Source organism: Porites lutea, chromosome 1 (genome assembly GCF_958299795.1).
Source record: "Porites lutea chromosome 1, jaPorLute2.1, whole genome shotgun sequence".
Taxonomy (NCBI): Eukaryota; Metazoa; Cnidaria; class Anthozoa; order Scleractinia; family Poritidae; genus Porites; species Porites lutea.
The window spans coordinates 672,971-699,479 of NC_133201.1; the positions used below are offsets into that span (position 1 = coordinate 672,971).

General features: G+C 37.8%; 1 protein-coding gene and 1 pseudogene across 1 annotated transcript; both read right to left on the reverse strand.

Moving 5' to 3' along the window:
* Positions 1-511: 511 nt before the first annotated feature.
* LOC140927965 (acid-sensing ion channel 2-like) lies at positions 512-5,476 on the reverse strand. Its single transcript, XM_073377707.1, has 6 exons — positions 4,643-5,476; positions 3,605-3,752; positions 2,404-2,469; positions 1,694-1,835; positions 1,284-1,375; positions 512-663 (listed from the first exon to the last, which is right to left on the reverse strand). Exons 1-6 carry the CDS (start codon positions 5,474-5,476, stop codon positions 512-514), a joined length of 1,434 nt encoding a protein of 477 aa, XP_073233808.1.
* Positions 5,477-11,826: 6,350 nt separating this feature from the next.
* On the reverse strand, positions 11,827-25,687 carry LOC140928053 (uncharacterized; annotated as a pseudogene).
* Positions 25,688-26,509: the final 822 nt, after the last annotated feature.

Below are 26,509 nucleotides of genomic sequence, written 5' to 3' on the forward strand. Positions count from 1 at the left end.
TAGGTGTTCTAGGCGTGAGCAGTTGGGAATCCACATAGATAGTAAGGGTTCCAGGAGAGAAAGTATGTGTTCCATGGTATAGGGGATTAGATGTAGTAGGGACGATGCAAAGGGACATACGTGGCAAGAAATGGTGAGGAAGAAAAGAGAGAAAAAACGCTGGGAAACTGGAGAGAGGAGTCAAGGTTTCCAGGCATAGCTCACCCAAGAGTCTTCTGGGAAATATTTTTTTGAGGGGACCGAGTACGTGAACAATTTTCAGTGGGGGATATTAAGTTGTGATGGCTATTGTCAATCTAGACTGAATTAGCCCTAAAGTGCGTAATACGAAAAAAACAAAACAAAACAAAACAAAAAAAGCTTACCTATCGCAGTGTCTAAATAATATTAACTGCTAAAAAGTCATCTTACGTCATTTAGACTATTTATACTGGTTGTTACTCTAAAAAACGTGTGAGTTTATATAGCTTTGGAACATTTCTAGATTCCCGAGAAACGTGCAGGAAAAGTGTCATTGATTTTTCGGTGCTTCTTCTACTGACATCGGATGAGGGAATCGTCGATGCCGTCGTCTTGTTAGGAGGCTGATGAGAAAGTCAAAGAACTCGAAGATAGTTAACAGGCTGCACCCCAAGAATAAACCCATACTACCTCCTATATCGCCTGAAAAATGAGGAAACAATCCAAATAGGTCTATTAGCCCAATGACAAAAGTTGTGTATAAATGGAATTTGCTTACATCAACTGTGTATTGAAACATTAATCATATTGCATCCTGTTCACGTAGTGAGACTGGCTAGTCTGTAAGTCGAGTGATTGTGTAGAATATCCATTTTTCTATGCTTTTGTCCATTAACTTTTACTTGGAGACCTTGTTAACGACTTTAAATTGAACCAGATAAAAGTAGTGTAGGGAGCACCAGTTATGTCGTATTTAATGGTGGGAATCTCATTTATTAACAGGGGAAAAAATTAACGCCGATGACTTGATAAAGACACCCAATAAAGAAGGGGATTCATTGTTTTTTGCCTAGACCACTAAGATGGCCGGTGTAATGTCACGTGCAAATTAGCTTATTGTTTAATATCTTAATGAGATGTTATCCGCGTTCATATACTTTCCCTCAAGTTAATGTGATTCCCCCCGAAAATGGATGTATATGAACACGATCATGTGTTATGAGCTCCTAGCATTGTTATACGAAGGTACGCATTGACTTTGCTCGTTAACACTTCTCAGTTTACTGGTGCTAATAATGTAATCAATATGAATAATACTTTACCAAACAAAGAATTGATATCATAAGCTGGTCTCTGTTCTTGCATCTCATAACTAAGTGATTTGAATCCAACTTGTAAAAGTAAAAGGTTATCCCTGTGGGGAAAAAGTAAATAATTTTTTTTCAGTACCTCTGCACTTCCCTTTATCATAGCAATGACCCAAAAGTTAACCTCCTTTTACTCGGTCACTGAGAGAGCCATAAAAAGTGTCCGCATTTATCAGGTTAAATTAAGACAAAATGTAACGGCTTTGTTTCCCCAAGGACAAGGCAAACTGTCCGTCATAATGAGGTGTCAGTATTAAGCAGGTGTCCGCAAAAAAGGAATTACAGTCAAACCCCTGCTGACACTTCAGACTACTAAAAAAGTTCTTGATAATTTAGAGATAATTATTAAGTTTTAGTTGAGTTACCTTTGGTATTGGAAATCGCGGCTGTAGCCTCGCAACTGCAGGAGTTTAGCCATGCCAGGATTAGGAAACTTTGTATAGGACACTTCAGTGTTAAATTTGGTCTGATAACAGGGAACTTCACACTCACAGGACTTGCTGTTTACTTTATATAATTAAAATGTTTTAATTAGAAAATTAAAGACTGGGATATAATTGACTGCATGTAGTTCAGCCAATAGGTTATATTTTGTTTACGTTTGAAAATATTAGAGAGATTTAAAGTCACGTTTATGGCAAACGGCAAACGACAGACTCAAGTTAAGAATTTCTCAAGTGCAGAACATGAGCTGATAAAAACAGTTTAAAACAATTCTTATGGATGAAAATAATGTCAAACTTTAATAGTAAAGAACAGTTAAAGAGAAGAAGAGCGAAAAACTTGGTCACGTGGTACAAATTCACGTTTATCGTTTGTCGTTAACATGACTTTAAATTTCTCTAGCACCTCCTCTTTTTGCCTGAGAAGTAGGGAAAAAAGAGTAGGAAAGTAAATGAGAAAAATCAGTTCACCAGCTTTCGAAGGGCCAGAAAAAAATAAATACATAGAAGTAGACAAAAAGTTCAATAAAAAAACTAATTGAGCATTATAATTGTATTTTCGCTGCACAAAAACGAAATGGGAAAACTTCGGCAAGTAAGTGCTTAAGTGATGGAAAACAGTCATTCCTTACCTAAAACCTTTGAAACACAGTCTACCTGCTCTTCCGTTACGCATGCGTGCATCTCGGGAACCTTCCCTAAAATAAATCAGGCGAAGAAACTTTAAAGACCCACCGGTAGGGCACTGCGGGAGGGCTGCATAAAAAAGTGAACCACGTTTTTAAAAGATTTTGTTCTTTTTATCGCATATTAGAAATTTACTGCTTTCGGCTGCAACTTTGGATTTTATTTGTGTCTTGGAATATGGAGAAATTGAACGGAATTAAGATCAAACTAGGTGTTTCAGTGATAGCTTTTCGCCTTAATATTTTGATCCTGAAAGTGGGAAGTAGTATTTTAGGGATGAAATAAACCCTTTTTTGATTAATCTCCCATCTCTTGTATTATTAATACAACAGAAACAATAGCCTCACGTAACCTCGACTGGTTTATATAGGTTTAATAGTTTTTTGCTATTTTTAGATGGATGGTGTCGTAGTTTATTTTTAACTTTTTGCCTCATACTGTTTATATCTTGTTATGCAACCACCTGTGACTTCAAATCACCCAGGTTATAATGCAAGTTCTTCTTTCTGCCTCTTTCATTGTCTAACAATTGTTAAAATCCCGTTTCAATGCTTCTTGGCGCCCAAATCGTGCATATTAACGAGGGCGAAGGCAAACTAACTCTTTATAGTACAAAACACAATGTTTTACTTATCCCTCTCCCCCTCCTGCTCCTTCACAATTAATTTATTCAATTTATTTTTTATTTTTGTTTTCCCTCCACCACATTGACCGCACATCGACCCTTCATCCATCCTACAACATCTTAACTATTAAACTGATGAAAACCGGTGATTGCTATGTGAGTCTGTTGTTTCTGTGTATTAAGAATTCAAGAGATACGAAATAATGAGATTTCTGTGCATTTTATTCATGAGGTAAAGACAAAAGGCTATGACGTCATCGACGCCCTCCTTAATGAGATTCCTTGCCAAAAAGGGATTAATTTCACCCCTACCATACTACTATGGGACGACCGCTCTGCTTCTAATTGCTCACTTGCATTAGTAAACACGTTAATATTGTAGAAAGCCAGTTTACGCTTTGCAAACCATGTTTGTTGGGAACTGTTGCTAACTTATGATTTAAACCTTTAAAAAAGTTCTGATGGATTTACAATCAAATATCTTTCGTTAAAATTCGTTATTCATTCTTAATTGCTAGTACCTTTATAACCAGAAGGTCGGCAATTACAATCCTTGATGATCATCTCAGCTTCACACTCAAAGAGACAACCTGCTGTTGTGTAAGTATCGAAGGTTTTCAAAGTCTTCTTGGTACAATTGGTGGAGTACGGCTTTTCCAGATTCTTGTACTACAGAATACCGTATCAAATAACTTTAAAAAATTAGAAGTCCAATTGCATTGCTTCTCAGTATTGAGACAAGATCCTCTACCCTTTCCATCTACCGTTAACGTCACCACTTCATGAAATCTGTATTCTTGGCAGAGAACGTAAGAAATTGTAACTTTTTTTGGCGGAGCGAGCAGGATCAGGGAGAATATTTATATTTTTTATTGCTATTTGGTTTCTACTGTATAAGAATAGCTTTTCATACATATTGCACCTATTTTAATAATTAATAATTTTCAAAATTAAATGGAAAACGGCGCAACTCGCTAGGACAAGTTTACCGTTATATTTCTGTAATTTCTGTCCCAACAAATGGAACAGTACAACTATGACCACGACGATACAAAAGGATAAAGACCGTGGCTGATGAGCTTTTTGTTAAGGCCGCGATCAATAACAGAGTAACGTAAGCGTGATCCCTGTCTTACAGATATCAGCATGAATAATATTTATGAATAGATTTTAGATTGCGAGAAAGAAATGAAGGTTTCATTGTCTTCTCCTAAAAAGGCTATGACACAAGGGTATTGCTTTCTTAGGGGAGTCTACTGATTCCGTTATGAAGTTGGCCCACAATTTTCAAGTTTCAATCCATCTCCATCCTTGCTATCGGTTGCAATAGTCTGCTACACAGCCGTTTTTAGTGTCGTCACGCAACACTCCTCCCCACTAAAGAGGAGCGTTGCGTGACGACACTAAAAACGGCTGTGTAGCAGACTATTGCAACGGACGAAAGGAGACAGTTTCAATTTTTCAAATACAAATGATGTCAAAAAAAGTTAGCTTTTTAAAAAGAGAACAAACAGCGTGACAATTAGCCACTTTCACTGAAAACAAGTGGGGAACGTTACCCTTTTCTCCGAAAGCACAATAGCAGCATGCTGTCCTGGTCCAACGTTGATTCCTTCCCATTCATTGATGAATTCACCTTGCTTGTGAATCACCACCTTGAATCCTTCTGAAAGCTTTCCAAAACTGTATTCTTCTCTTTGGACATCGAGAATGACAGCAAATCCAAATGATATGCCAGCACTGTTCGCATTTTTTATTTTGTCATTTTTACCTGAGTTAAAGGTATAACACTTACCCCATTTAGTTTCCAAGGGAACAAAATCTCTTGCTGAGCAATGTATATTCTGTTTAAAGCTACATGCTGGGCCAATGAGAAAGTCTAATTCTTGGCTGAAGTAACGATACATAACTTCTTTGTCGATATAATGGAGAGATTTTTGAATTTCACTCCAAAGATCATTACTGTATTGTTTCGTGCAGTTTGGTATAGCGGGGCCTAAATAGGCTTGAAATTCAGGCAAAGCGCAAAGAAGTGACCATCCACAAGGTCGATCGCCCCTTACTTCTGAAGTCACGGCACAGGCGCTAATATTTAACCCGGTGGAAGCGAATAATGGATTGTCATCTGTCATGTATAGCTTGCTTTTAGCAAAGTCATTTTGAGGACAGATTGTGACTGCTGGAAAATCCAATCCTTCCACATTTTTTCTGCTTACTACAGTGTTGATAGGACGGTCGAAGTATCTAACGACAGCTGTGTAAACTGTGAAAATGTAACATCCTCCAGAGGTCAGCAGTAGCACAAACCAGATTAAGCGAGTGAGAATGTGACGCTTCTTAAAAACATATCTGACACCATGTAGTGTCGTGTTGTCGACAAACGCCTGCCACATTCCTACTCAGAATGCTGCTTATTGCCACTTTTTATTTTCTGTTGGAATTGAAGATTTTCAAATCGCTGTCAGTGATGAGTTCAAGACGAAAATCATACGACCTATTAAAGAGATTCGGTATGCCAAAAAAGAAACAGCTCATCAGTAAATTAATAAGTGGTCTTCAACAAGATGCTTTTTTCCTAAAAAAACACGTTTCAGATGAAACGTTCTTGTCCTTCATCGGGAGTCAATATTCGATTTTGAGAATTTGTCAGCATTCAGGTTTAGAGGAAAGATTTAGCCATTTTATCAAATAGCTACTGAGGCTTCAATTCGTTTGTCGTAGTGGGAGGAAGACAACTTATAGTTTGGTAAAGGAGCGCGAGGGGCATATCATCATGGTTGTATTGCCACCTTTCAGCTTATTCAGTCGAGCGACAGTGTCACTTTTGATCAGGAATCAAATTCAATTAATTGACGGCACCTTAACTGTGTACTTGTAAGGCAATGTCGCTTTCGAAACACTTAATTTCATAGCTGATTGACTCTCAGAACGTTTTTCACTGTGTCTAACACATAACGCTTTTCTAAACTGATTCACGTCTTTAAGTCGGTCTTACATAATTTGGATGGCGAACTGGGAGTCTCGAAGTTTGTGCCCGTGTTGACTCAAGCTAACATACTTTTAATCTAAATACTCACAAAGATACACTGAAGGCCGAGGGAACTTCTCAACTGTTTTGGATCTAAGCTATGTCAGTAATACTGTTTCAGTCCTATTTTATTTTAAGAATGTTGAAAGATAAGGTCTCAGGTTTGGATTCGATAGAAACATCGTAGCATATTCGTCTCACAGCCTCTCAAAGTCCTTGAAAATTAATGTACTGTAATAATAACCCCACCCGAATCTGGTATGCTTACCGTCACTTAAAGTCGGTTTTCGCACAGGTTGTGGGTGATATGCTGCTACCCGGCAGTACTTCACCAAACGATCGGTAAGGAACTGACATCAAAGCTTTTGCTCAATAAAAAAAATTATTAAATAGGAAGCAACGGAAAACCAATAGCCTGTATGAAAGTTTGAAAATGTTCCACCATTCTTCGGCTAAAACAAGAATCTTACAATCAATTTATTATGTTAATCGGGTGTGCAAAGCACTATTTTACTTCCTGCAGTTTTTCTGTAAACTAGCTGCTGAGCTTTCTATTAATTATTAAAAATGAATGTAATTTGTTTATAATAGGCTGTTTGTAATTGAACGAAAAAAGTTACCTTGTAATCAAATTGTGGTAGCTGTTCGCTGTAGAATGGTTGTAATTCATCAACCGCCTAAATACATTGAACACTAAATAGTTAGTCATGCATAATAATAATGCGTTGGTAACTTGTAATTCAACGTCTCTGGCAAACGACTTCAAATAACGACACCTAGGTGGAAAATCTATGTTGCAGTTAATTTTTTTTCTCAGGTAATTTTTGTTTGTTTGTTTTTTTTTTGGTATGGTAATACCTACTAATGAAGTTGAAACAAAAGAAAATGAAAATTACCTGAGATGAAAAAATTGACTACAACATCTGCAAGAGGAAAATTTGCCTTAAATATGATCGACACCTGCTCAGTAACAGATTATGATCGAAACCCCTGGGTTAAATAAAAGTTTTGTAAGTTTCGTTGACATAACACTGCATACATAAAGAAAACGATTAATAGCAAAAAAGGCTTTAGTTGTCCACTTATTTTCATTTTCTTTTTAATTAATAAAGTTGGGGTAGTCTGGCGGATTCCTTGGGTAACAAACAGTACAGAGGTTAACTGTTTGTCAATATTTTTCTCGGCCGACCAGTGAGAGGCATAAATACTCGACCCGTGAGGTTACCATGGAAGTAAAGCCGCCTGCTGAGCAAGGTGTACCTTTTTAATAGGCCGTTTCCAATTTCTCGCTTTCAAAACGAGGCTAAGTGCAAAACCTTCACAAATATATTGGCTGCGACCGCACTTGGGGTCTTAACCGAGTTATTTCCAATTAACTAATTAAAGTTAACTCGTTTAAAAAAACTGCGGGTGCGGCATGGTCTTCCACAGTCTTAACCCAGTTCTAACAGGGTTATGCAAATCAAGCAAGAACAATAGATTTACTTTACTAGGTTAGCTTTTTTACTACCTCGCTAGGCAGTTTAACTCAGGTTAACCTTATGAATTAGTCGATCATCTCCTCTTACGGGTGAGAATGGTCCAAATTTTGGCTTTAATTACCATGCACACAAGAACAACAGTTTCGAAATTACTTCTTTCGCTCCAAGTCCAGTTTTTCTTTCTTAATACAATTGAATTAAGACTTTTAAGAAGTCGACCTCTTTTTATCAGTGATACGGGGTCAAATTTTGTCAGTCACTATTAGGCGAGCGTTATGAGTGAGTCAAGCGAGCGAAAGAAAATGACAAAAAACCGCGCGACATTGAATGACTATGGGAAAGCCTAACTCGAGTCCGATCGCTGATAAAAATTAACCTGGTTAAACTCTTTTAACCAACTTACGTTCTGAAGATTTTTTAACCTGGATTTTCAAAAACTAACCCGGTTAACTTGCCAAGTGCGGCCGCAGCCATTATTTGCACGAGAATGAAAAACCAATTTTATGTCGATGGCTTCGCACCTATTGTAGCCTCGCTTGAAGCAGAGGTTTGGGCAATTCGGAAATGGCCTACAAATGAAATTCAATAGTTATTGAAGTAAGCCTACTTTATGTCATAAGAGATTATTTCATGATTCCCAACTTTCTTTTGTTATTCAACAACCTTTATTTAATTTAACGTACAACCCTCTTGAATATTCAACAAACTGAAAGTCTGGGGAGGGCTTGATAACGTAGCAGGGAAGGGCGGGGTTGATGAATTGAATTCATAACTATTAATCAGGAATTCATATGTACAAATCTCTTGTTTGAGGGATTTATATAGATAAATTCCTTGACTGAGGCATGTTATACAAACAAAAAACATTAATGGCAACTTATTCTCATAAACATCGGTAGAACAGGGACCGAAAATTCGGTTCAAGTTTTATAATATAATACCCTGCTAGTAGAGTCGCTTCGATCTTTCCTAGATAAGTCGGGAAAGAGGAGGCGACTCTGCTGACATCATGCATCTAAATCGTTTGACCTGCCGATCATCCAGCTTTTTGGATGAGTCAGACAAGTTTTATACTGGATAAACCAGTTTTCTCTGTGTACGCACCCATATTCTGGAGTTTTGCTGACTCTTTCTGCGCCCACGCTCCATAACAAAACAAATAGCTGTCGCTTTAATTTCATGCAGGAATTTTGAGAAAATTGTAGATTGAACGTTCAGTTTTAGAAAAATTGGAAAATTCACCCAAATTCGAGGTGGAATTTGTTTTGGATTTAATCATGTACTTAGCCGATTTTACTTGCGTAAACGGATCCACAATCCAGTAAGTGTTACGCGAAGTTCTTGGAAGGATAAACAAATGGGTTTTGAACAAAAATATTTAAGAAACAATATCTATGCTTATTCTTTTACAACTGTTTGTGGATAACACCTGCGATGCCAAAAACGTCTTTGGATTTTGTGTTTTTCTGCGATGTCCATGTCCGGCGCTTTCTTCCCTTTCTCGCCTCTACATCTTAACGAACCTCTTAGGAAACAAAAGGTCGTAAAGGGAGGGTCAAAACTTTTTGAGACTCAGAAAAGGGAGGGGTCATGAAAAATGAGCCGTTAAAAGGGGGAGGGCCATGAAAATATATGCCCGTGATCATGTAGAAGTTCACCCACAGAAGAAAAAGGAAATTCTTTACTTGGTAAAAAAGGAACAACGGAACATTATGGATATAAACTGTGAAGTACTATAATTGCAAGAACTTAACAGACGTCTAGTTGTCATTTACAACAATGCTATAGAGTCTTCTTGCATTTTTATTATGAATAATGTTGTTATTAATGTTATTGGAGTTTTGGTTATCCTTTTCATCACTGTCTTCAGCATCACCATCAATGCTGCTGTGAGCATCTTGATCATCATCATTTATGTCATCAGCATTGATACAATCACTTTCATCATCATCATCATTTTCATTTAAGTTGAAGCGTAGATATTGCTTGATAATTAAAAAAGGCGTATTGGATATATGGCCTTTGTGTTTTGAGGAGCCCACTTATTCCTTCATAATGAAGAGATAATGGACCAATAGGCTCTGTAACATCATGCGACTCTTGCTGAGGTGCAATGGTTTCAATAACTCTTTTGCAGTTAACTTCCATTCTTTTTGCCCTAGCTTTTTTTGCTTTCCTTTTATTTTGTTTTTGTTTCCATTTTTTTCTTGTTGGCTTGCAATACTGCACCTTAAAGAGCCTGGAACATTTTTCTTTCAATTCTGTAAGGTGGGGAGGGTCATGATATTTTAGGCCAAGCTCAAGGGGAGGGTTCACCTAATTTCCGAACCCAAATTTAAAATTCCCACCCCCCACTTCCTCCTCCCTGCTAATTTCTGACAAGTCCTTTAGCTGTAAGATTTTTTTAACTTCTTTACACTGAAACATGGCAATTTTGGATTCCAAAGGTGAAATTGTTCCTTTAGAGCTTCCAAATCCAGAGGAAACACAGAAGCAGAAGGGCGAAAAAGAACCGGTACATTCCCGCTGACATTTACATTTGCGGAAAAACGCAGTGGATGCTACGGTAACGGATTGACTGACTTAAAAAAAATTGAATTTGGAGCATGCTCAATATGAATTGTCGAGGGTGTTGGCAGAGGTTCCTTCCTCTTCCCGACTTATCTATGAAAATCGAAGGAGACTCTGTTCGCAGAGTAATAATATTAGGACAGACACATGTGTTTTCCAAAGTAGTTGGCTATCACTAAATTTCCCAAACATTCGTTTCCTAACGCAGCATTTTCACTAATATTACTTGAAAAGCCGGTCTGGTAGGTCATGGATCCCATTACGAGTTACAGACTTTTTTTAGTGAGTTTCAATTGGATTCCTGATACAGTACACTGTATCCTATAAGCTGCAAATTCCCTATCTAATAAGTCCGTATCTATTGTACGTTCAAAACAAGAAATTCAAAGTTGCTGACTCAAAGTCCTCGACTTGCGTCAATTTTACTCGAGTTTCATTAAACTCGATTAAAGAGATTTGTCGCAATTTTCTGTGTATTTGTATTCCGGAATACGATCAATCGAACTCAACCTTGGGTGGAGTATACTTGAGTATACTCTGTACTTGAGTACAAATGTGCAGTTATTACTCAGGATATGGACAGCGAGTTGATTACACATTTAATTGATTTAAGACACCACACGACCAAACTGCAGTAGCCTTTTTCAACTTTTTCATTGGATTAAAAGGCTGTGAACATAAAGGGTGGCCTACTTATTTATTGATAGCCTTTGTACTGAACTCGTAACGAAAACAGTTTTAAGAAACAACTGTATATAGAACATAGACAAATGGCTCATGGCACAACTTCTTTAATTCCGAAAGTTAATTTCACTCCTTAAGCTTATTAAACAAGCTTTACAAACCGTGTATACACGAGGTACATTTCTGTGTAATAAAAGCTAAGCTGTGGCTTATTCAAAGGCCGGTAAAGGAGAGGGTTAAGAAAACCAGAAAGCCTTCACCCTCAACGGGTAGGAAAAGTTGTGAGTGTACATACGAAAACCATAACCTTTTAAGCTTCTCAGATGCAGGAGATTTACTTGATGTCTTTTAGCCAGGCCTACCCCTTGACGTCCAGGCGTAGAAAGTAGTGGTTCCAGTTAAGACAGTAGGGATATTTGGTAATATCCAGGATAGAAAGTTGGTTTTCAGGTTAGATAGTCTAGGTTCCAGGTATAAATAGTAGGGGTCCTAGGATAGAAAAAAGCGGTTTCAGTAAAAATAGTAGGGGGTTCCAGGAGTGATAGTATATGTTCCATGGTTTAGGGGCTTAAATGTAGTAGGGACGATGCAAAGGGGCAATCGTGGCAAGAAATGGTGAGGAAAAAGAGAGAAAACACGCTAGCAAACTGGAGAGACGAGTCAAGGTTTCCCGGCACAGCTCACCCACGAGTCTTCTGGTTAATATTTTTTTCAGAGGACTGAGTGCGTGAGCAATTTTCAGTGAAGGACATTTGTTGTTATGGCTATTGTCAATCGAGACTGAATTAGCTCTTATGTGCGTAATACGAAAAAAAAAAAAATGAAACAGCTTACCTATCGCAGTTTCTAAATAAACTTAACTGCTAAAAAGTAATCTTACGTCATTTAGACTAATTATACTGGTTGTTACTGCAAAAAACTTGTGAGTTTATATAGCTTTGGAACATTCTAGATTCCCGAGAAGCGTGCTGGAAAAGTGTCATTGATTTTTCGGTGCTTCTTCTACTGACATCGGATGAGGGAATCGTCGATGCCGTCGTCTTGTTAGGAGGCTGATGAGAAAGTCAAGGAACTCGAAGATAGTTAACAGGCTGCACCCCAAGAATAAACCCATACTACCTCCAATATCACCTGAGTAATGAACAAACAATCCAAAAAGGTCTATTAGCCCAATAACAAAAGATGTGTATAAATGGAATTTGCTTACATCAACTGTGTATTGAAACATCAGTCATATTGCATCCTGTTCACGTAATGAGACTGGCTAGTCAATGGGAGTTTTTAAGTTGATTATTATGTAGAATATCCATTTTTCTATGCTTTTGTCCATTAACGTTTACTTGGAGACCTTGTTAACGACTTAAAATTGAACCAGATAAAAGTAGTATACGAAGCACCAGTTTTGACGCTTTTAAGGCTGGGAATCTCATTTATTTACAGGGGAAAACATTAACAGCGATGGCTTGATAAAGCCACTTAACCAGGAAGGGGATTCGTTGTTTCTTTGTTAGACCACTGACATGGCAGGTGTAATGTCACGTACAAATTAGCTTATAGTTTAATATCATAATGAGATGTTATCCGCGTTCATATACTTTCCCTCAAGTTAGTGTAATTCCCCCCGAAAATGGATTTAATCATATTGGTAACGCCTGTCACTACTTGTATTTCTTTACTGAACAGGATCATACGTTACAAGCTCTGAGCATTATTATCCGAAGGTACTCACCGACTTTGCTAGTTAACCCGTCTTAGTTTACTAAGGCTAATAATGTACTCAATAATACTCTACCAAACAAGGAATTGTTATCATAAGCTGGTCTCTGTTCTTGCATCTCATAACTAAGAGATTTGAATCCAACTTGTAAAAGTAAAAGGTTATCCCTGTGGGGAAAAAGTGAATTAATTTTTTTTCAGTACCTCTGCACTTTTTTTGTCGTAGCAATGGCCAAAAGGTTAACCTCCTTTAATACGGACACTGAGGGAGCCATAAAAAGTGTCCTTATTTATCAGGTTGAATTTAGAGAAAATGTAAAGGCTTTTTTTCCCCAGGGACAAAGCAAACTGTCTGTAATAATGAGGTGTCAGTACTAAGCAGGTGTCCGCAAAAAATGGATTACAGTCAAATCCCGGCTGACACTTCAGATTATCATTACAAATTCTTTTTATTTTAGAGATAAATATTAAAAGTTAAAGTAGAGTTACCTTTGGTATTGAAAATCACGGTTGTAGCCTTGCAACTGTAGGTATTTAGCCAGTCCAGGATTAGGAAACTTTGTATAGGACACTTCAGTGTTAAATTTGGTCTGATAACAAGGAACCTCACACTCACAGGACTTGCTGTTTACGTTAGCTAATAAAAAATGTGAATGTTCTGATTAGGAAATTAAAGACTGTAACATGATTGACTGCATGTACGTAGTTTAGCCAATGGGTGGTAATTGTTTACGTTTGAAAATATTTGGGAGCTTTAGAGTTACGTTTACGCTAAACGGCTAACGGCAGACTCAAGTTAAGAAGTTTTCAAAATAGAGCATGAGCAGATCAATAAAAACAGTTTAGAAGTAAAGAGCACTTAAGGACAAATAAGTGAAAACTTGGTCACGCGGCACAAATTCACTTTTACCGTTTGCAGTAAGCATGACTCTAAATTACTCTTCTAGCGCCTCCTCTTTTTACCTGCGAAGTTGGGAAAAAGAGTAGGAAAGTGAAGGAGAAAAATCAGTTCATTATCTTTCGAAGGGCCAGAAGAAAATAAATACATAAAAGTAGACAGTAAGTCAATAAAAAAGAAACTTAGACAACAAATCAAGCCTTACAATTCGACATTTTCGCTGCACATAAGACGAAATGGGGAAACTTCCGCAAGGAAAAGTGCTTAACGTGTTGGAAAACAGGTATTCCTTACCAAAAAGCTTTGAAACACAGTCTAACTGCCCTTCCGTTACACATGCGTGCATCTCGACGTCCTTACCTAAAAAAAAATTGGGCGAAAAAATTTTACAGATCCACCGGTAGGGCGCTGCGAGTGGGCTGCATAATAAAGTGAACCACGTTTTTAAAAGGTTTTCTTTTCTTTATCGCACATCAGAAATTTACTGCTTTCGTCTGCAACTTTTGATTTTATTTATGTCCTGGAGTTTGGAGAAATTAAACGGAATTAAGAACAAACTAGGCGAAATTAACCCCTTTTTGGGTAGGAATCTCATTAAGGAGGACAAGATTGGATCTAGTGAACAATAACCTTGGAGCAAATGTATTTCCAGCAGGGGAGACTAACGTTGGAAAAGCTACGTATCGGTCCCGATAAAGGTCAACCTAGGACACCCGGGATGGATTTGATTTGTACAGTGCTCAGGCCTCATTTGCTTGGCCGCGCGTTGATCTGGCCCGGCTTCTTCGGCGCGACGACTTTCGGCCTTTGTAGATTATATCCTTCGAGTTTGTCAAAGTCTGCTGGATTCGTTTCTCTATCTGGGAAAGCTTCATTGATTTCTATATCTGACGCTATCCTATTTCTACGATCCTAGCATGTTTAGTTACCGTTGGAGTTCGAATTTCGTGGAAAAAGTTGTGTTGGAAAGGTAGCATGGCGGCTGAGATGCCATCTCGTGCCTCCTACCTTGTGCATTATATTGTATTATATTTATTTGTAACTAACTGTAAACTTTCCTTAGTTAATAGCCTTAGTCTTTATCTCTTATATTTTGCACACATTGTCCCACCTCGAATAGCCTTGCTAGCTGCGGGCAATACTTTTGTAATTTTATTTGTTTATTGATAAAGTTTTGTTGTTGTTGTTGTTGTTGTTGTATGGAGGGTGAAATTGAGCAAATTCCCCTGAAAATTCGTTTGAGCATAAAGGACAACAACAACTAGCGGGAGAGTAAGTTTCATTGACCTTTATTAAGTATTTCCTACAAATTTTAGGATCGTATTCTTACCCTATTTAAACACTGTAATTTTAATGGAACTGTACCGTGGCACTATCGGAGAACCTGGGTTTCCCGTGATTTCTATTTTTTTTCACCACCACCACTACCAAATTTCTATTGTTTTCTTCCTCTTCCTCCTCATTTCTATTGTTTTTCTACCAAACAGGTTATTTTTGAGGATCAGACAGGCCAAGCCCAGGGCAAAGGGCCAAACACAGGCCAAAAAGGTGAAATACAGGCAAAAAAGGCCAAACTCAGGTCAAAAAGGCAAACTCAAATAACCTGTTTGGTGGAAAACATTAGAAATGAGGAGGAGGAAGAGGAGGAAAAAATAGAAATGGGGTGAAAGTGGTGGAAGGAAAACAATAGAAATGTGGTGGTGGTGGTGGAGGGAAGACAATAGAAATGTGGTGGTGATGGAGGAAAACATTTGGCGCTGGTCGATGTGGTGTCGAAGTGGGGTCGATGTAGGTCAATGCAGGGTCGATGTGTTGGAGGGAAAATAAAAATAAAAAATAAAAAAAGGGGCAAATTAAATAAAAAATTACTTGTAAAGGAGCAGCAGGAAGAGTAAAACATTGTGTTTCGTGCTAGAAAGAGCTAGTTTTGCCTTCGCCGTCATTCGCACGATTTGCGCGCCCAGAATCATTGAACCGGGACTTTAACAATTGTTAGACAATGAAAGAGGTAGGAAATGGAACTTGCATAATACCTTACAGCTCACTTTTTTAGTCACAGGTGGCTTCATAACAAGATAAGGATATGACGCACATAATTAAAAGTAAACTATGACATCATCCATCTAAAATAGCAAAAAAGCTATTACACCGATTTCAACCGGTCAAGGCTAAGTGAGTCTATTGTTTCTGTTGTATTAAGAATACAAAAGATGGGGGATAATGAGATTCCTGTTCATTTTATCAGTGAGATAAAGACAAAAGGCTATTACGTCATCGACGTTCAGGTATTCCTGCCTTCTTTAATGAGATTCCTACCCAAAAAAGGGGCTAATTCTAGTGGATTTACAACCAAATATTTTTTTCGTTAAAATTCGTAATTCTTTAATTCTTAATGGCTAGTACCTTTGTAACCAGAGGGTCGGCAATTACAATCCTTGATGATCATCTCAGCTTCACACTCAAAAAGACAACCCGCTGTTCTGTAAGTATCGAAGGTTTTCAAAGTCTTCTTGGTACAATTGGTAGAGTACGGCTTTTCCAGATTCTTGTTCTAAAGAATGCCAAATCAAATAGCTTCAAAAAATTAGAAGACCAATTGCATTGCATTGCTTCTCAGTCTTGAGACAAGATCCTCCACCCTTTCCATCTACCGTTACCGTCACCACTTCATGAAATCTGAAAAAGATAGTATTCTTGGCACAGAACGTGAGAAATTGTATCCTTTCTGGGGGCAGGGAGCAGGGTGGAAAAATATTTTTGATTGCTATTTGTTTATTACTGTATAAGAATTGCCTTTCAGACACATTGCATCTATTTCAACGATTCAATAATTTTCAAACTTTAATAGAATACGGCGAAACTCGCTTGGACAAGTTTACCGTTATTTTTCTGTATTTTCTGTCCCAACGAATGGTCGCAAAAGGGAGAGTGCCGATCGTGACTGATCAGTTTTGGTTAAGGACGCGATTGAAAACAAAGTAACTTAAGCGCGATCCCTGTCTTACAAATGTTACGATGAATGAATGCTACGACGAAAGGAGACACTTTCAATTTTTAAAATACAAATGACGTGAAAAAAGTTAGCTTTTTAAAAAGATAACAAACAGCGTCACAGTCAGCCACTTTCACTGAAAACAAGTGGGGAACGTTACCCTTTTCTCCGAAAGCGCAATAACAGCATGCTGTCCTGGCCCAACATTGATTCCTTCCCATTCATCGATGAATTCACCTTGCTTATGAATCACTACCTTGAATCCTTCTGAAACTTTCCCATAACTATATTCTTCTGTCTGGACATCGAGAATGACAGCAAATCCAAACGATATGCCAGCACTGTTCACCCTCTTTAATTTGTCATTTTTACCTGAGTTAAAGGTATAACACTTGCCCCATTTAGTTTCCAAGGGAACAAAATCTCTTGCTGAGCAATGTATATTTATTTTAAAGCTACATGCTGGGCCAATGAGAAAGTCTAGGTCTTGGCTGAAGTAACGATACATACATGTCGATATAATGGAGAGATTTTTGAAGTTCACTCCAAAGATCATTACTGTATTGTCTTGTGCAGTTTGGTATAGCGGGGCCTAAATAGGCTTGAAATTCAGGCAAAGCGCAAAGAAGTGACCATCCACAAGGTCGATCGCCTCTTACTTTTGAAGTCACGGCACAGGCGCTAATATTTAACCCAGTGGAAGCAAATAATGGGTTGTCATCTGTCATGTATAGCTTGGTTTTAGCAAAGTCATTCTGAGGACAGATTGTGACTGCTGGAAAATCCATTCCTTCGACATTTTTCCTGCTTACTACGGTGTTGATAGGACGGTCGAAGTATGTAGTGAAAGCTGTGTATACTGTGAAAATGTAGTATCCTCCAGAGGTCAGCAGTAGCACAAACCAGATTAAGCGAATAAGAATATGACGCGGTTTCTTAAAAACATATCTGATACCATGTAGTGTCGTGTTGTCGACAAACTCCTGCCACATTTCTAGTCAGAATGTTGCTTCTTTCCAGGTTTCATTCTCTGTTGGAATTTCAGATTTTCAGCTGTCAGTATCTTAAGCGTAAGATGAAGATCATTAGACTTACATCATTGGAGATTCCATACCAATAGTAACAAACCCTTATTAATAGCAACAACTGGTCTTCAATAAAATGTCTTTCTCGCGAAAACCCACGTTTAGGTTGAAAGTTTTGATAGAAATTATCCTTCGGGGCATTATACGTAAGGCCTAGATAAAGAACTGACCGCCTTGAAAGAGGTCAACATGGGACAACACTTTCCGAACACTTTCATAGGGACCATTATCTTAATGAAATACCCATGACCCCTTCATATTCAACCGGATGTTGTGACGTAAGATAAGATAAGATCAGATAAGATAAGATTAAATTTATTCATCTACGCTAGCATAGCTAAAAAACAACACTTGTGAAGGCAAACCCATAACGACAAACCAGTGAGGGTTAGCCGCATCTGACCTGGATCAGTAAAATCTTCAATACCAAATATTAAAAAATTACAAAAACAAAAAACATGCACGATTTGAGGCCAAGAATCTAGAACCGGAACTAGGACAATCATAGCGGCTGAAAATAGAACTTGCATAATTACGTTACGGCTCAGTGATTTGAAGTCACAGGGAAGTTTGAGTTTATTCCTTAAGCCTGGTTTTCAGTGGCACATAAGCATAAGCATAAGCACAAGAAGAACGAACTTGTCCGTTTTTCGACACAAGAGCAAGCCTGAGCACAAGCAAAGCCGTGAACCAATCATAGGTCAATTTGACCCAGAGCTTATGCGAACATATCAAAAGCAATATGGCGGACGCTTCGTCCGCCATCTTGTTTATCATCGGGTTGAGGAGACCTGGTATCGAGAATTGAGTCAAATATGCCATTCTGCGCGTGCGTATATCCTTATGCTTAATTGCTTTTGCGCTAGAATGCGCTAGTGAATTGTGAAAACCAGGCTTTAGACACTAGAAAATCTGTCAGACCGGTTAAATCCCTTAAAATAGCACATGACCTTATCTTATTGAGTTTCCTGCGCATTTTATTCATGAGATAAAGACAAAAGGCTATGATGTCATCGACGTTAATGTATTCCACAAATTAATTAATCCGCAAAAAAGGGGTTAATTCGGTACCTACACCACTATTGGAGTAGAAATAGGAAATTGGCCATAGTTGAAGATGGAGCGGCGATGCTCCCCAAAGCGTTCGTCGAGTTGGTGCTTTGTTCCCTAACGTATTGTTTGCCGCATTTTTTACATTCAAGAAGGTAGATAAGGTTTTTGGATTTACAGTTTAAGGGGTCACCTATACGTCGTTCCTCTATGTTGATTATTACGCCCGAGAATGTTGTTGATGATTCTCCATGCTTGCCTTGGATGGCCACATTCATTGTCAAGTCGATGAGCATAGTAATTCGATTTTGCTTGTCGCAAAGCAATATTTTATAAAGCATTTCTAGCGGATTTATATAGATTGCAATCATCTCAATTTCAAGTTTTTTTTTCAATATTTTTAAAAGAAAAATTACAAAACTGCTCTACCGTTATTATATTCGCTCTGTTAATTGTAGCTTTTCGGATGGGACGGTCTCGCTCCCTCATTTCTTGCTTAATCTCAATATTTACCCAGGGGAGACTAACTCCTTTGTTTCTCGCCCGCATTGTTCGAATTGGGGCGCGGTGCTTATCCAAAACCTCTAGAAACATTGTTTTCTAACACATCCACCTTGAATTAACGTCATTTTCAAGACTTACAATTCCCAGGGTTTTTCCCTCAAAGCCTAAAGGACATTTTCAGTATCAATTTTTTTAAGTTTCTAACATCTGTTTGTTTCATTGTGTTGGATTTTTAGTTCTTGTTAATTTTTCGTACTAAGCAAACAAGATCGTGATCACAAAATCCCACCCGTATCACATTAGAATGTACAATCTTCTATGGACCGGAAGTGACGCATACATCCAGCAAATACGTGAAGGTTTGTTGATGAACTGTGATAGTTGATATAACTCCAAGACTTGACTTGTATTAATTTATCTAATTACTAAGGGTAGATTATCATCTTATGAACATAATATTACGCCCGGAGGGAAAAGCATTCGCAAGCAAGTATCTCATTTATTTCTCTTGCAGCAACCAACAGCCGTGGTATACTTTTGATTAAGAATCAAATTCAATCACTTCGGTACCTTAACTGTTTACTTATCAGACCCTCTTTACTTTCAAAAGAGTTAATTTCATAGCCGATAAAATAGCAGGGACTTCCTGAAGAATCCAACGACGAGAAGGCAAAGAAAACGTCGCTTAAAAAGTGAATTTGCTTTCTTTCAGTCTTTATCGCGATTATTTCTATTCAGTTACTTTGCCTTGTATTCTAAGGGACCAAATCCAGGTTCAGAAAGATAATGTAATACTTTGTCGTTGCTTATCTACGTCGTCATAAAAGTCGAAATTAGGCATTTTCACGGTGTATTCGCGCAAAAGCGGTAACGAATTGTACAAATAAAGTGTGATGCACGTGCCAGGTTGTTGTTTTGCTTATCAAAACCTATATTTTTTTTGACGTTTTCGTTGCCGTCGCGTCGTTGGATCTTAAAGTCCCTAGTCTCAAAATTATGACGGTAAGTTACAATGTGTAAACTTTCCATGTCTCACTCATAATGCTTTACAAGTATACGCCTTTACGTTAGATTGTTTAAGGGGGTCTCTGTTTTTTAGATCGACTGTAATACTCGAAGTTTGTGCCTGTCTTGATTGAAGCTAACCGTGAATATAAAACTGAAGCCTGAGGAAATTTGAAGGTCTATATCTTCGCATTTCCTAACTACGTATTGGTTCTAAGATGTGGCAGCAATACTGCTTCATTCCTATTTTACCACAGAATGTTGAAAGGCAAAGTCTCGGGTTTGGATTTGACAGAAACATTTTAGTATGCTTGTCTCACAGTCACCCAAAGTCTCTGCGAACTGTGCTCAGATTAATTATTCTACCTTCATTTGCGTGCTTACCTTCAGTGCTGTTGCAGTTTTTTTTCCGATGATAAGGTTTGCGGTGAGTTACGCCGCAACCAGTGCTTCATCGAACTATCCTCAAACAGAAAAGCTTCTTCTTAAGAAATGAAATCATTAAATTGGAAGCAACGGAAAACAAATACCCAATGGAACTCTGATATCACCTTTCAGCCAAAATACGTCTAAAATGTTCCGCCAGTCTTTGGCTAAAAGCAGGATTTTGCGTTGAGCAAATTATAATGTTAATTGGGTAAAGTGCAAAGCGCTTGTTTTCTCACCAGTTCTTCTTGTGGCTGCTGAGCCTGCCATTAATTATTAAAATTGAATTTGCTTTGTTTATCATAGGTTTATTGTAATTTTAAACGAAAAATGCCAGTCTGTAATTTTGTGTGCTATAGAATGGGTGTGCTTCATCGACCAGCTAAGGATACTGAAAACTAAATAGTTTTAATAACAAACAGTACGCAGGAAACTGAGTGCTGTCAAATGTTTTTCAATATTTATCACAGGCTGATTTAAAGGCTTCACCCGTTAGGTTACCGTGGGAGCAAAGTCACATGCCGAGCAGAGTGTCTTTTTTTAATTAAATGTGGACATACCTGAAATAAGTCCAATTTACCCCTTGATATTCTGAGCTAAAAGAAAGATGTTACTACAAAGACTACCGCTTAGTGTATATGTAAATGCGTTTATATAATTATTCACTTGATAAATTAAATGCAGTACTACCAAAAAATTGAAACCTAGCAAGACAGGAAGTTGGGAAATCAGAATCCAGACCCCGTGAAGTCGACATAAAACACATCAGCTGTGGTGGTGGGTATGTGCCTCGTTTTTCAATCCATTTTTCTGGTGTCCTGAATATCTCCCTATCTTCTGTTTATGGCAGATAATCCTACTTTATGTTATATGACCTTAAATCATACTTAAAAGCAAGTCCATTATTAAATGAAACCATTATTACTCAAATCGTTTAGTACGTATCCAAAGTAGTTGGGTACTACTTCCTTTCCTGATCATCCATTTTCTTTCGCAGCATTCTCAGTAATATTACTTGAAAAGCCGATCTGGTAGGTCATGGATTCCACTACGAGTTACACAGTTATTCAGTGAGTTTTCAGCGCTACTACTGACGTTGGATGAGGGGATCGTCGATGTCTTGTTGCTAGGAGACTGATAAAAAAGTCGAGGAACTCGCAGATAGTTAACAGGCTGCATCCCAAGAACAAACCCATGCTACCTCCAATATCACCTAATAAATCAAAAATGAATAATTACATCGGTTGGTCTTTAAGTGCCCAACTTATATAGTTTGCTGATATCTGCAGTTTATGGAAGCATTTATTCGACATTATTTCTACATATTTGCTCAATAACTACATTTCCTCGGAGACCTTGTTTAGAAAATGAAGAAGTTCATCTTCATCATCTTCAATTGAAGCCGAAAATTCCACCAGATGGGGGTATCTTGATAAAGTTAAGTATCAGTTTTCATTTCACTGAGAAGGGTCGTTTGCTACGCGGACAATAACTTACCGACTTTGTTAGCTAGCACATTAAAAGTTTAGGAAGGAAAATAAAGAGACTCTGCAACTGTTTACCAAATAAGGTATTGCTATCGTATGCTGGCTTCTGTTCTTGCATCTCATAACTAAGTGACTTGAATCCCACTTGTAAAAGTACAAGGTTATCCCTGTGAAAAGAAAGTGTCGAAGACAACATATTTACACTCCGGGAGGAGAGGTAGGTGGATTCCCTATTCACATATTGTGACAAAATTGGATCCAAGGCGGATGAAGTGGTTACGCCGAAATGCGACGTCAAAAGTCGCACGAGGCCGAGCCTGCCTTTTTAGCCAGATTTCACACTTTTTGGCAAAGAGAATGCTACCAACAGTCAAAACATGATAAATCATAAACTATGTATTTTTCTACTTTGATAAATCTGAAATTTCAGATAAATCCAAGATGGCTGCCGTTTTGAATACCATCTTGATTACGAATGACAGAGTTTCAAAGAAGGACTATCTATAAATCTATAATTATATCTGTAAGCTGTAAGCTGTAAGCTGAAAACGCCCTCTCTAATAATCCCGTATATAAAGTTAAAAGTATGAATAAAAGTTAAGTAACTTCCTCGGCTTTCTGCAACGGCAGCCAGGTTTTCCGTAACTTAAAAACCTAATAGGCCGCCGCTTAAGCCAGCCTTCGTTGTAACACACTCTTCATCAAGTATCCGATTGCCAAATATACTTCTTGCTTGATTTAGGGTGTTGTTTTTGGGTGAGCGTTGTTTTTAACCTACAAGATTTAGCTATGAAAGGCAATTTCCATTTTAAGGATGACTAGTAGGCATTGAAAACACGTTACCTTTGGTATTGTAAGTCACGTGTGTAGCCGTGCAGCTGCAGAACTCTAGCTGTGCCAGGACTGGGAAACTTTGAATAGGACACCTCAGTGTAATATTTAGTCTGATTACAAGGCACTTCACACTCACAGGACTGGATATCTAAGTAATCTGATAGTAGTATGCTCTGCCTATTAGATTGAAAACTTTAATCATGATAAACTACGTGTATATAAATGAGTATATAAATCTTAGAATAGTCGAGACATTGTTCTTTTTCATTTTGTCAACATTTGCTGATATCTTATTCTTTTTTCCGCTGAAGCTATTGAAGAAATTTACACGGCAACGTTTCTCTGCTAAACAATGATATAATCTCCTACGGTATGTCACTTGCTTAAAAAAGTTGCATTAAAAGTGCAAGTGCACCCTCGCCTTCTCCTACTTGCAATATCTCCTTGGGAAATAACAGAAGCTTCTGGAAATACACGATGAGATGATCCGTTGTTTTATTTTTCGAGCTTCATAAAACAAAACTTGATAAATGTAACGATGCTTCGTTTTTCCTATATACTCTTCACATGAAACTGTTCTGTGTGACAAATACTGTGGCAGATATACATAACATATCGAAAATTCTATCTGACCAGTGAGTGGATCAGTTGACAACAAAATGTTTGGCTTAAAAGCTTTTAAAGTGCACAGATATACAGTATTTCTTTAACTAGGAAAAGAGGGTCGATATGTGAGAACTTAAAAACGAAAAAAATAAAATAAAATAAAATAAAATAAGACAGTGTGACGGTAGTTCACACAGTTACCTCTTACCTGAAACATTTGAAACACGGACTAATTCCCCTTCCGTTACGCATGCGTGCATCTGAGAGACCTTTTCTAAGAGCAAAGTATTGAAATAAGAATTACCGTAAATAAGATGAATTTATTAGTAGGGTCACTTCTAGGGAAAAAGGAAAATCATGCTTCCCTCTCCCTTTTTGTTCCTTCCAATAGCCAGATATGCCAGGAATATGAAGCACTCGATTGCACCTTTTTCCTTTATTCTCAAATTGCCTTGAAAGTTTGAGAATAAAACAACTGAAATTACATAGACTTCTAGGAGTTCCAGAAATAGTTTATTGCCCCCCCCCGCCCCCGCGCCCCCTCGTTTTGGTTGTTTTATAACCTTAACATGATAATCGGTTTTGGCATTACAACCAAATGTATTGCTTCTACTTTTAAAAGGCCTATTTTAATTGAAAGTGTTCTTAATAAACTCCTTTGCTCTTTAAGTCTTAATTGCTACTACCTTTGTAGCCAGAGGGCCGGCAATTACAATCCTTGATGACCATTTCAGCCTCACACTCGTAAAGACAGCCCGCTATTGTGTAAGTATGGAACGTTGCCAAAGTTCTCTTGCTGCAGTTGGTAGAATACGGCTTTTCCAGATTCTTGTACTAAAAATAACAATAATCTGTTGGTGAGTTTTCAAGTCAGACCATCCATTAAACAGTCCCAGTCATAGTTGTCGAAACGCTTGCCGTTTTTTCTCCTCCACCCCTTTCATGTTGATTTTGCGGACGTTTATGCCCGAGCAAACCCTTGAAACCAACATCGAGTAAGGAAAAGCAAGCAATACACGTGGAACAAACAATACATCGTGGAACCACTTAGTTTACCTTGTGTTTTCCGGAAGTGTTTCAACAAACTGTATGACCAGAATTGCAGTTTCAATCATTTTGAAAATTAGAAAAAAATAAAGTTAAAGACATCTAACTGGTCAATTTAATAAGTGTCTAGCTATTTTTTTGTTCTTTCATATCCTTTAACTCGTAGAAAAATTGCATAAACTAACATCGATGAGCTCAAAAAAGCATAAGAGCTGCGACTTATTAGGAGGGGCTTAGATCTGTGGCATGCCATGGGTTATTTTTTCTTGAGTGAAATACTTTTAGAACTGGTTAGAGAAAGCAACAAAGAACAAACATCCAAAACAAATCATCAACTCCAAGCAAATGGAGAACGTTACCCTTTTCTCCGAAAGCGCAATAACAGCATGTTGTCCTGGACCTACGTTGATTCCCTCCCATTCATCAACGAATTCGCCCTGCTTGTGAATTATAACCTTGAATCCTTCTGAAAACTTTCCATAACTATATTCGTCTGTCTTTGCATCAAGAATGACAGAAAATCCAAACGAAACACCAGCACTGTTCACCCTCTTTAATTTGCCATTTTTCCCTGAGTTAAAGGTGTAGCACTTGCTCCATTGGGTTACCAAGGGAGCAAAATCTTTTGCCGAACAATTTGCAACAACATCAAACTCGCACTTGGGTCCAACGAGGGATTCTATCTCTTGACTGTAGTAACGATGTAAATTTTCTTTGTCGATATAATGAGCAGATTCTTGCATTGTATTCAACAGTTCTTCTCTGTATTGACTCGTGCAGTTTGGTAGAGCGGGGCGTAATGTTTCATATTCAGCCAAAACACAAAGTAGTGACCATCCACAAGGTTGATCACCTCGTACTTTTGAGGTCACAGCGCATGAGATAATATTTAACCCGCTGGAAACAAACAATGGGTTGTCATCTGTCATGTACAGCTTACTTGCAGCAAACTCGTTCAGAGGGCAGACTGTAACAGCTGGAAAATCCATTTCTTTAACATGTTTTCTGCTTACTACAGTGTTAATTGGTCGGTTGTGATATTTTTTGAACGCTGTGTAAACTGTAAAAATGTAGTATCCTCCAGAAGCAAGCAGTAACACCACCCAAATTAAGCTAATTAAAATATGACGCTTCTTAAAAACATATCTGACACCATGTAGTGTTGTGTTGTCGACAAACTCCTGCCACATCCCTGCTGAGTCCTCCTATTCCCAGCTTTTGTTCTCTGAATCAATTTAAGATTTGCATTTCAGTACAGTGTCATGAGTTAGATATCATAATTATCGTAATTATAAACTACACTAAATTACTGTTGCAGACGTTGTACATCATTGCAACTGATTGTCATCGCCTTTTCAATGAAATACCTCGGTTTTTTAAAAAACGAATTTAGGTTGACTTGGAAGTCCTTCCCCAAGAAATATTCAAAACAAAATTCGTTCTTAAGAATCTATCCGCGACTAGTAAAAAAAATTCATGAAACTATTCAGTACCGAAAACTTTCGCCACTTATTAATACATTTATTGAATAATCATCGGGCCCCCGAACATTAAGCGTTAACTATATGCTAGTTTGAATGCTGCGCAAAGAGTAAGAAAACTTATGATATGGTTAGACACGACAACGATTTATTTAGTGTACACATATTTTTCTTGGCTTTATTTAACATTTACAGATATAAATATGAAATTTTAATTTCTGTTCGTATTCTCAACTTTGTTCGTCACCCAAAAATATTATTCTCATTGGCATTTTTGGGTAGATAATGACTTTACTTTATTAGTATTCTAATCGCATTTATTTCCGCAAATGATATAATTAAATAGGGAGATTTTATAGATCTTAATACCAATACCTAGTTTTTAAAATAGGTAGTTGACGTTCTTTTTTTTTTGAAATTCATATACTATAACATCGCAAGCTGTGATAATACTTGGCTAAGGTGGCAGCTCCACTCAACGAATCAACCTGTGCTTGGGAATTCCGCTTCGTATTACTGTCCAATCACTCT

Excerpts from the sequence above, each read along its gene's own strand:
- LOC140927965 (XM_073377707.1), bottom strand. The coding sequence starts at position 5,476 with ATGTGGCAGGCGTTTGTCGACAACACGACACTACATGGTGTCAGATAT. Across the intron at positions 3,753-4,642 it reads TTGTGCTTTCGGAGAAAAGG|TACAAGAATCTGGAAAAGCC; the intron begins GTAACGTTCCCC and ends GGTATTCTGTAG. Across the intron at positions 2,470-3,604 it reads CCGACCTTCTGGTTATAAAG|GGAAGGTTCCCGAGATGCAC; the intron begins GTACTAGCAATT and ends GATTTATTTTAG.